Below are 10,496 nucleotides of genomic sequence, written 5' to 3'. Positions count from 1 at the left end.
AACGACAAAGTAAATCCAGCCCCAAAAAAGACAACTCTAACAGAAGCTACAGAATCATTAGGAACTGAGTCCAAAACCCCCCCTGCCCTCCATCCACTACCCTCCATCCTCCGCCCTGAACCCTCCTCTCTCATCTCAGAGTGTTAGAAAACTAAAAAGTGGTAGCCTATTTCTTCGGGCAGACTTTAGTGTTGTCGATAAGACGCAGCCTTGCAGAGTGTGCTCTTATCAGCCAGAGAGAAGTGGACAGTGACAAAGTGCCCAAGGCTTCACCCTTGTCGCAGAGATTAGTTTTCAGAATTATTATCCCTTCCTCACGCACTGCCAATTTTGTTAGTAGCCGAATCCGGTCTGGCGCGCATCCATCCTCACCAAATAGAGGACACTTTAAGTGTGCTGTTTTTTCAGGCTGTATGTCCCCCTAATGCAACCCGAATTAGGTTCTGAGACTTGTCACACAATATAAGTATCATACGGTTTTAATGTGTAATGATAATTCACAGCTGGACTGCATGAAGCGTGCCATATCACAAGCTTGGTGAGCAGTAAATCAGCAAACAAACCTAGGCAAACCATCCACCATTAGGCTTTACGAATAATAACCAATACCTTGTTAATCAGCCACTCAGGATTACATGTCAAGATGTTTCACTGGGATGAAGCATGAGGAAATAAATGAATGCAACAATTACAATCCTCTCTGGAAATTCTCTCTGATAGTACATACACAGGCAAAACAACCTCAGCCCCAAAAAGTGATCACTTCAGATACAGTGAGCAGAAGACACAAGACACAAGGGAAAAAAAGTGTTATATAGTGTGAATATCTCTTTATATCTTTTCACAGCTCACACCTTATGAAAAGGTGCTAAGACTATTACTTGTACAATATTCCACCATAAGCTAAATGAAACACATTTAAGAGGGGGTCATTCATTTTTAAGTTTGTGGAATCTCGCTTTGTGCCTGGACAATGCACTGCCAGTAAAGAACTTGAGTGCAGTTGCTAAGACATTTCATCGGTGGACAGAGTCTGCTTGCTTTCAGTCACATTGAACTTTGCCTATACCCTCACTGAATTATTAAGAAGGATAACACAGTGAACTGCCAGCTGGAGGCAGCATGGGGGATAACAAGGTGAACCAAGCACACTGCTGTGCATCGTCGTAGCAGCCTCTCGCCAGGGAGCGGTGTTAAGACCGGATCATTGGGCAAATGCAGCACAGAGCTAAATTTAGAGCTCATTTCATTCGGCAAAGCTAAACACCATTTGTACTAACAGACGGGAGACTCAAGGTAGATCTCCACTGTGCCCCGAGAGACAGCCTCTGGGTGGAAAGAAAAACCCTGGGGGTGCAAGAGAGGGGGATGCCGGGGGCCCCTATGTGACACAGGTGAGGCACTGTTTGTGATACAGCCATCGAAGCTGCTGTTAACGGCACACAGCTATGGCTTGGGGATACTGGCGACTCTGAATGGATTAGCATCTGGACCTTTTATGGTTCTGGTGGTTTGACATGCACAGTCAGTGCATGCACAGAGTGATGATGATGTCTGTGATCTGTTAGAGATCATCAACGTGTCTCGCTTGTTCCCTTGATTTTGACTCACTCACAACACATGTTATTTTATTTGTGTTATGTTGTGTGCTATCATATGTTGTGCGTTGTTACGTTGCATAAAGCTTTGTGTTTGTTTATGTATAGGCCTACCGTGTGTGGATGTGCATGTGTTCACTCAGACACGCGGCATGTGCCTGTGTCTGTGTCTGTGTCTGTGCATTAGGGCTTTGACTCTGAACTTCGTTATTCGAATATAATTTGAATATTAAAAATATTATTATATTCAAACGAATATTAGGCAGCCATTAATATTCAAACCTATTATGGGCATTATTTTTTGTAAACAGAACGTAGACCGACTCATTTCACAGATTCCTGTGAGACCAGGTTGCCTTAATTACATCTGTCACATATTTAACGTGAAAACTAAATGTCAACGGAAAGAGGCGGTGGTTGCAAAAATAATTTTGATCGCTTATTAAGTTCACTCGTTGCTTATAATGGTTTATTCGTTTCCCAGTATCATTTCCTAAATTTAGAAGACCGTTTTCATTTTCATTTTTGAATTGTAAAATAAATAAAATTATTTTTTTTGAAGTTGCAGGTTTTTGAAATAATTGGAAGCGAGTCGAGCTGACCTTGCCTGCTGTACCCACGGCCCAAAATAAAGAACAGCTGAGACAATATCCTTAATTCAAACATGCAGTTTAATTTGGCCTCAATTGGTATACAGATGCGAACTTGGAATGAACATGCGCAACGGGGATTTCTAAAGGTTACTGTATAGTGGCGGAGACTGCAGGAGCTGAAACATCACTACGGTAGAGCTAAGAAGGTTCTACGAGCGCTTGTTCAGAACAACCTTACCAACGAACGACTACGAAAGAGATTCGTAGAAAAGAATGTTTCGAAACACGCAAAATGTTAAGGTAGAACTTAAAGATGAGGTTACGAATACCAGCGTTTTTGCGCATGGTAAGGCTATGTGCGCGGTGTGCCAACTTTTTTTTATGAGATAGAGAGACCCCCTTAAAGATGAAAAGATAATTCGAACCCTTCACCGGCAATTTAGCCTACTATCGAGTTCTAATGTAAAGCCTAATGCTTTACAACATTTCCACCCTCTCCATCAATCAACATATTTTTAGGCTTCAGTGAAGTATGCTATTGCTTTTATAAATAAATAAACAGTTGAAGTTAGGCGCGGCGTGATACGGAACTCTCCAAACTGATTGGACGTCATAGCAGTTATGTATATGCCCATTATACAACAGTTAGGAACCAATCAGGTCGCTTGATTTAAACCACCCGTTTTATAATAATACATATTCAAATATATTCAAATATTAATATAACAAACAAACTTTGAATATGATTTTTGGGCAAAAGTCAAAGCCCTACTGTGTGTGTGTGTGTGTGTGTGTGTGTGTGTGTGTGTGTGTGTGTGTGTGTAAATGAGTACACACCGCTGTGTAGTGGGCTACTGCCTCATCTGTGTCTGAGTCACGGGCTGAGAAGCCCAAGCAGTGCCACGTAGTGAGAGGGAACTGATCATCAGCTCTCTGTACCTCCCAGGGCGCGACCTAGGGTGCTCTGATGATCTACCGCCCCTGAAGAAGAGCATGCAACACACACCACCCAATATCCTGCCACCAGCAGCCTAACTAAACGCAACATATGTTAAACCACAGGTTCATTTTGTACATTGCACTCATTGTAAGAGCTTAGAGGACTCATCAGCGATTCCCACCACCAGTCAAATTATCTGAAATATTGCCAGTCCACACAATTGGATACATCCATTTTTCTTGTTACGTTGATAATGGACACTTGATCCAGCCTGTGGGACACTCTCCCATCCCTTGCCAAGCACAGATTGTATCTGGTGACACTGGCACCTGGACCACTGGGACAGGGAGAAAAAGGATGGTTCCAGCAGCTTATCTAAGCAGAAAAGAACCCAGTAGCATGACCACACAATAGTAAGCAGTGGAAAAGAGGGGAAGAGATGAGGTTTCTGCAATGGTATGACATTTAAGTCAGTGCCTGCAAACACAAACACAAACACGCAGACATGCACACATTTACACACACACCCCAGGGCATGTATGGTAAATAATAAAATAAAAAATAAATTTCAACACCTTACACACTCACACTGCCTCAACTAGAAAACTAAAAAATATAAAAAGCTCTTCCCCTACAGCAGCCATCATGCTGCAAAACATTCCACGCAAACAAAACAAAGAAATCTCTTATTGTGTGTTGTCGACCAGAGAAAAAGGCTCATACAGAAACACACTCAGACACAGGTCACTGTTTCTCTTAGCGGTTGTGACAGGTCCCCTTGGGTTCTCAATGCCATCTCTCCATTCTGGTGTTTTAGAGTGAGTGGGTAGGAAGCAGGTGCGTGTGTGTGTGTGGGTGTGCGTATGAGTGTATGTTTGTGCTGGCAGGTTTTGGTGTGTGTGTGTGTGTGTGTGTGTGTGTGTGTGTGTGTGTGTGTGTGTGGAAGGGGGGGTATGGGTTGGTGTAGGAGTGTGTGTGTGGGTTTGAGTGGGCTGCCAAAACTATGGAGATGCTTGTGTAGGTTGATAAAGGCTTAACGAAAGAAAGTCCTAGTAACATTTTCCTTAACATATATTTGCAGAAATTATATGGAATACAATAAAGGTTAACCTAAGATCATGGGCGTCAGTTTGGTTTGAAATGTGCTGGGGACAGAGACGCATTCTAAAGTGCATTTTCAGAAGTGCATTTTTTCAGAAGTGCTGGGTACAATGAGGATGCACTCTTTTTCTCTTTAGTGCAGGTAATGAAAGGTTCTGAAAGACGGCATACCCATGTAGCTTACTAATGAATAAAATGTATACAAAAAACTGATGTCTGACGTTTTATGAAGAAAGCGTTTCCAAAAAGCATTGGACATAGGATATGACCAACTATGTTGTGCTCCATGTACCCAATGTTGACAACATGACATGACATGACTAAGCTTCCAACATGAACAAAGAGGAGCTAGGAAAGGAAATTAACTGTGTTTAAGTTGTGAAGGGGCAAACGTGTGGCTACACACAGCACTACAAATGTCAAGATTGAAAAAGCAAAAAATATTTGTTGCACAGCTGAACGCTGTATCACAACATGTGCTGGCTTTTCTCAATTCACAACACCCATCCATCCAATCTACATCATGCATTCTGACCAAAACTCATGCACTCCCCACCACAATTATTCCACTAATTACTCCACTATCATCATCTCCACTATACCCAACAACACTGTACAAACGCAAACCATGGATAAGTTAGGCTACTTGGTGGCTATGGCTAACATCAATTGCAAGAGTTAAAACAGCCGACCACTTGAGTGCAAAAAACACAAAAGACCTTGCCACAGCACCAGCAAATCTTAAGCAATAAATATTGCGTCTTACCTTTATTTATGTGGCAGTGGTCTGCAGATACATCCCGTGGTGTAGCCTACCACAGGGTTCGAAATATCTTTTCATCTTTAAGGGGGTCTCTCTATCTCATAAAAGTTGGCGCAACGCGCACATAGCCTTATCATGTGCAAAAGCGCTGGTATTCGTAACCTCTTCTTTAAGTTCTACCTTAACATTTCTCGTGTTTCCCAAAACGTTCTTTGCTACGAATCTCTTTCGTACGTCATTCGTTGGTAAGATTGGTCTGAAGCGCTCGTAGAACCTTCTTAGCTCAGCTTAGTGATGATTCAGCTCTTAAAGCTAGTCTCCGCCACTGTACAGTAACCTTGACGCCTAGAAATCCCTGTTGCGCATGTTCATTCCAAGTTCTCATCCGTAGCCAATTGAGGCCAAATGAAACAGCATGTTTGAATTAAGGATATTGTCTCGGCTGTTTAGCTTTATTTTATTTTGGGTACAGCAGGCAAGGTCAGCCCGACTCGCTTTCAATAATTTCAAAAACTCGCAACTAAAAACACCAAAATATTGTAGGCTATTTATTTTACAATTCAAACATGAACAAAAATGTCTTCTAAATTAAGGAAATTATACTGGGACACGAATAAACCATTATTAGCAACGAGTGAAATTAATAAGCGATCAAAATACTTTTTCAACCACCGCCTCTTTCCCTTGACATTTCGTTTTCACCTGACACATGCGATAGGTGAAACGGATCCCTCACAGGAATCCGTGAAGTGAGTCGGTCTACCTCCCGTATAGTAGCCTAGCCTAACCTATATATTAATTTAACATCTTTAATGTGAAAACAGTTTTACCGCGAGTGACTGTTTAAAAGAATGAATGCGGGTGATGCTTGGTGCGCGTGCCAGTTCAAAAATCCCATCTGCGCCCCTGGTGGCCTATATGGGTGCGGCTTATTCTGCTTTTTTAAATACATAAATGAAAGGCTTGCGGTTTATCCATGATGCAGCCTGTATGCGGGAAATTACGGTAGGCCCCGACAGGGCGAACCGGACCCCGACTTGAAGCGGCGGTGTCTTCTCCCTTAAGGGGCTTATTTTTGATAATAACCGGCGACGTTCTATAGGCTACATTATTACACGGCTACTTGCCGAAACGAAAAAATAACTTCACACGGTGTGTGAAGTTGTGTGAACCACGTGACTCCTCATTCTCAATTTGAGAATGAGGAGTCACGTGGTTTTTGGGGAGGGGAGGGGAGGGGAGGGGTTTGAGCCCATCCGCCATGCTGGTAGCACGGTTGCCAGGAGAAACGTTGTCAGAGCGGCATACAGACAGATGAGGAAACATAGACGCAGAGACGCAGGAGAAATTACGATAGAAATAAATGGAGAAGAATAAGGCGAAGGAAAAGGGTCCTTACAGGAACAAACTCACTACCAGCGCCAAGCAGAGGTATGAGGAGAAGCTGTCAGACTTAAACAACGTCGACCCATACGAGCTACCTGCAGCAGAATGGGACAGAGACCTGGACCTTTAACCACCTTGCACATATATGGACATAGTGAACTACTTTGTTTTTGGCATCATACGATGCAAGAATTTAAAAGCCATAAATCGCTAGAAAGCTATGAGACATTCTGCTGTGGTTGGGTGCAAGACCTTGCCATCTACAAGCCTCCAAACGCTCAAAACACTGTTGTACTGGCAAAGGTAAGTTGCTTCACCTTTTGAGTTTTATGCTAATACTAATGTGTTGTGAATACATTGCGTTGACAAAAGTGACAAAGTAATTTACCGCGATTGTTTCGTAAACACTAGATTGTAACGAGGTGTTCCATGCACACAAACGTTAGATTAACTTCCCACATGTTTTGCAGCTTGTTATGCTAATTTGATTTTAGCCCAATGAAACATACTAGGCATTGTGTGTTGGGGGCTTCGAAGTAGACAAACCAGTTCTGGTTAGGCTAGGGTAGTTAATGGTCTGGTTAGACTAAAGCAAGCCATTAACGGTGTGAATGAAAGGTCTGTGAGATTCAGGCTGCAGACAAATGTAAATCTGGAAAGCTGCATACAAATGGAAATGGGGGTCTAGACTAGGCTGTAACTTGAAATAAAATGTGTCCCTTGTCTTCAAGGCTTTTTACTGTTTCTCTAATTTATTTACCTCTTGTATCTAACAGGTCATGCATTCACGACGGCTCTGCAAGCCTCCACTCAACCCATGGGTCATCCTCACACCATCGGGGCAAGTGTGTTCGGCCCACTGTACATGCATGGCTGGTGTAGCGGAGTCGTGCACCCATGTCGGAGCCCTGCTGTTTATGGTCGATGCCTGTGTACGGTTAAAGGAGAAGGCCACAGTCACAGACGAACCGGCCTACTGGAAGCTGCCAAGCAGCATCAACAAGGTCCTGCCAGAGGTTGGCCAACGCATCAATTTCATATCTGCTGCAGCTACACAGAGGTCTCTAAAAAGACGAATAGACGGTGAGACCCACAATAGTCCTGCGCTGAGAACACGTCCAGCCAAAACAGCCAATGACACACCGACACCAACACCGGAAGAGCTAGCAGTATTCTACCGGGAAATCAGCACGACAGGGACAAGATCAGCAATTTTGAGTGTGCTACCCGAATACTGCGATGAGTTCAGAGACCCTATTCGGCCCATCCGCAGCTTACAGTCTCTGGCTAATGGAAGCGGCCTTGATAGGAGTGACTTGCCTGCGCTGCAGAAGCACTGCCAGACCATAGGGAGCATTGCTGATGTGTCTGAGGAACAGGCAGTGCAGATAGAGAGAAGGACGTGGGGACAGCACAACTCATCACTTTGGTTTGCTGCACGGGCTGGAAGAATCACAGCCTCCTCAATGCATTGTGTTTATGCAACAGACATTAGTTCACCAGCACCCTCCACCATAAAGAGGGTTTGTTATCCTACACGTGGGCCGGGAACAGCAGCCACCAGTTGGGGCATCAAACATGAGGAGACAGCGAGGCAGGCATACACTGCCCAAACAAAGGATCAGCACACTGATCAACAAGTGGAAACTTGTGGGTTTTTTGTCAACCCGGCATTCCCACAGGTAGGAGCATCGCCAGATGCCATTGTTACTTGCACTTGTGGGAAAGGCTGCATAGAAGTGAAATGCCCCGCGAAGTACAAGGACAGCACAATCCTTGGTGCGTACTCATCAGATGACCGCAACTTCTGTCTGCATGTTGTTGATGGTCAGGTGCACCTCAAGAAGAACCACCAGTACTACACCCAGGTCCAGACCCAACTGTTTGTAACAGAGTGCCTACTGTGACTTTGTAGTGTGGACATTGAAGGACTGTGTGATTCTGCGCATAGCTCCAGACAAAACATTTTGGAATGCACGGCTTCAGAAGGCACAGGACTTCTTTGTGAAGGTGGCTCTCCCTGAACTTGCGGTGCAATATTTCTCAATACCACCTACCTCCCAAGCATCACCTGGCCCCAGTGTGCTTCGTGAACTACAGCTACAGACCGTGGTGAAGAGGCCAAGGAAGCAGTCTGCCCAAAAAGCACCAAAGCGAACAAACGCAGTGTGGTGGCTCTGTGCTGGACCAGAGGAAGGTCAAATGGTGGCCTGTGACAACCAGAACTGTACAATTCAGTGGTATCACTTCCATTGCGTGGGGCTTGTGGACACCCCTTCTGCTGACACTGCATGGTTTTGCCCTTCTTGTGCTGAATAGTGTTGATTGAGTGAGATTGTACATCCATGCACATTTATTTTTGATTTCTTTATTGCTATTTTTAAATGTTTATTTTTAAATGCACATTGTTCTTTTGCACTGTTTACTGTTTCAACCTTTTGAAATGTTGCACTGTCAATTTCTATTTATTCAATTTATAGTTCTATTTCTATTCTAACAGTTCTCAATAAATAATGTTACGCCATATCATGTTTCAAGAATTTATTTCAACACGAAACAGTAAGGAGGCACTCAAACAACACTTTTACACATATTTGTTAAGGCACAGCAAACAGTGACAATCTTATCCAACGGCATTAGGTTTTCACCCTCACATTTGATGAGCATGTTCACAGGTACAGTGGAGTGTAAGAATTTAAATTTGTTGCGCACAACACCAATCACCCTCTCAACATGAATCCTGAGATGTGCTATGGCCCTAGTCTCCGCCACATCTTTCGCATCCAGCTGTGCATGACCCCTTGTGAACGTAGGTACCTTAACTTCAGCACACATCATACCCACACTTTCCCTGATATTAAAGCCCCTATCTGCCAGCACAATGTCACCTGGCAACAGTTTGTTGAGGAAACCACTTTGCTGTGTTATACGTTTGTCACTAGTGCGCCCACCCCACCCTTGGGATATGAAAGAAATTACACCCTTTAGGTGTAAGGGTGTAATTAGGTACTTCATGGTGTATGCATGTTTATACTGAGAGAAAGTCTGTGCCCTTGCCAGTACATTTGAGGGTTTTTCAATAAACACCTCGAAACAATCCACAATGGCGGCTACATTTTTCCCGAACGATTCCACGAACTGGTGTGGCATACTCGTCAATAAACAGTCTCTGCTTGGCCAGTGCACTAATGGACACAGCCGTGCATACATCACTCCAAGGGTATGGTGAAAGGCATCACTGACTGTTGTCCTGTGTACCCGAAACAGATGGCTGATGTGCTTTACTGGCAGGTCTAGTCTGAGGCGCATTAGAGTCAACAGGACAAGCTGGAAGGGTGAGAGTTTCTTCATCCTACCTTGAGGCAGATATGGGGTGAGACTGCATAGAAGTGTCTGAAACATTACATAACTTGCAAGTCCTGTGTAATACTTCACTATGTTATCATCACCACTCAGAAAGTTCTCATTCATCCGGTACTCATCAAGCTCCTCCTTCAGCTTTCTGTTTTCCTCCAAAAGACTGTTGATTACATCTCCTCTAGATGTGCAGAGTCCACATTCCAGGTCCTGTGCTGGGGATGGCGGTCGCTGGTCCTGTGCTGGGGATGGCGGCCGCTGCTCCTGTGCCGGGGATGGTGGCCGCTGCTCCTGTGCTGGGGATGGCGGCCGCTGCTCCTCTGTCGGGGATGGCGGCCGCTGCTCCTCTGTCGGGGATGGCGGCCGCTGCTCCTCTGTCGGGGATGGCGGCCGCTGCTCCTGTGCTGGGGATGGCGGCCGCTGCTCCTCTGTCGGGGATGGAGGCCGCTGCTCCTCTGTCGGGGATGGAGGCTGCTGCTCCTCTGTCGGGGATGGAGGCTGCTGCTCCTGATGCTCTGCCAGCGGTGGCACTTGCTCCTGGCGCTGGGTCCTGTTGCGCATTACATGCCGCTGATATCTCGCTCCATCTGTTGGCTTGACATCACTGTGGCCTAACCGCAAAGATGGTGTCCAGTCAGGGTGGTTCTCCACCATTTCATATGATGGTTTACCTAGAACAGAATAATTAGATTATGAAAACTCAATGTAATCAATGCTTTAATTACAATCAATGCTTTAATGCAATGTACAATGTACAA

General features: G+C 44.6%; 1 protein-coding gene across 1 annotated transcript; it reads right to left on the bottom strand.

The window, feature by feature from the left end:
* Positions 1–8,952: 8,952 nt before the first annotated feature.
* Positions 8,953–9,732, bottom strand: LOC311351775 (uncharacterized protein; the record flags this gene model as incomplete). Its single annotated transcript, XM_084471918.1, has 1 exon — positions 8,953–9,732. The coding sequence occupies one exon, from the start codon at positions 9,730–9,732 to the stop codon at positions 8,953–8,955; it is 780 nt and encodes a 259-aa protein (XP_084328044.1).
* Between the last annotated feature and the right edge of the window lie 764 nt (positions 9,733–10,496).

This window comes from Micromesistius poutassou (assembly GCF_964030765.1).
Source record: "Micromesistius poutassou genome assembly, chromosome: 8".
Taxonomy (NCBI): Eukaryota; Metazoa; Chordata; class Actinopteri; order Gadiformes; family Gadidae; genus Micromesistius; species Micromesistius poutassou.
Note: the sequence above shows the minus strand (reverse complement) of the source record. Positions and strands in the feature narration are given on the sequence as shown.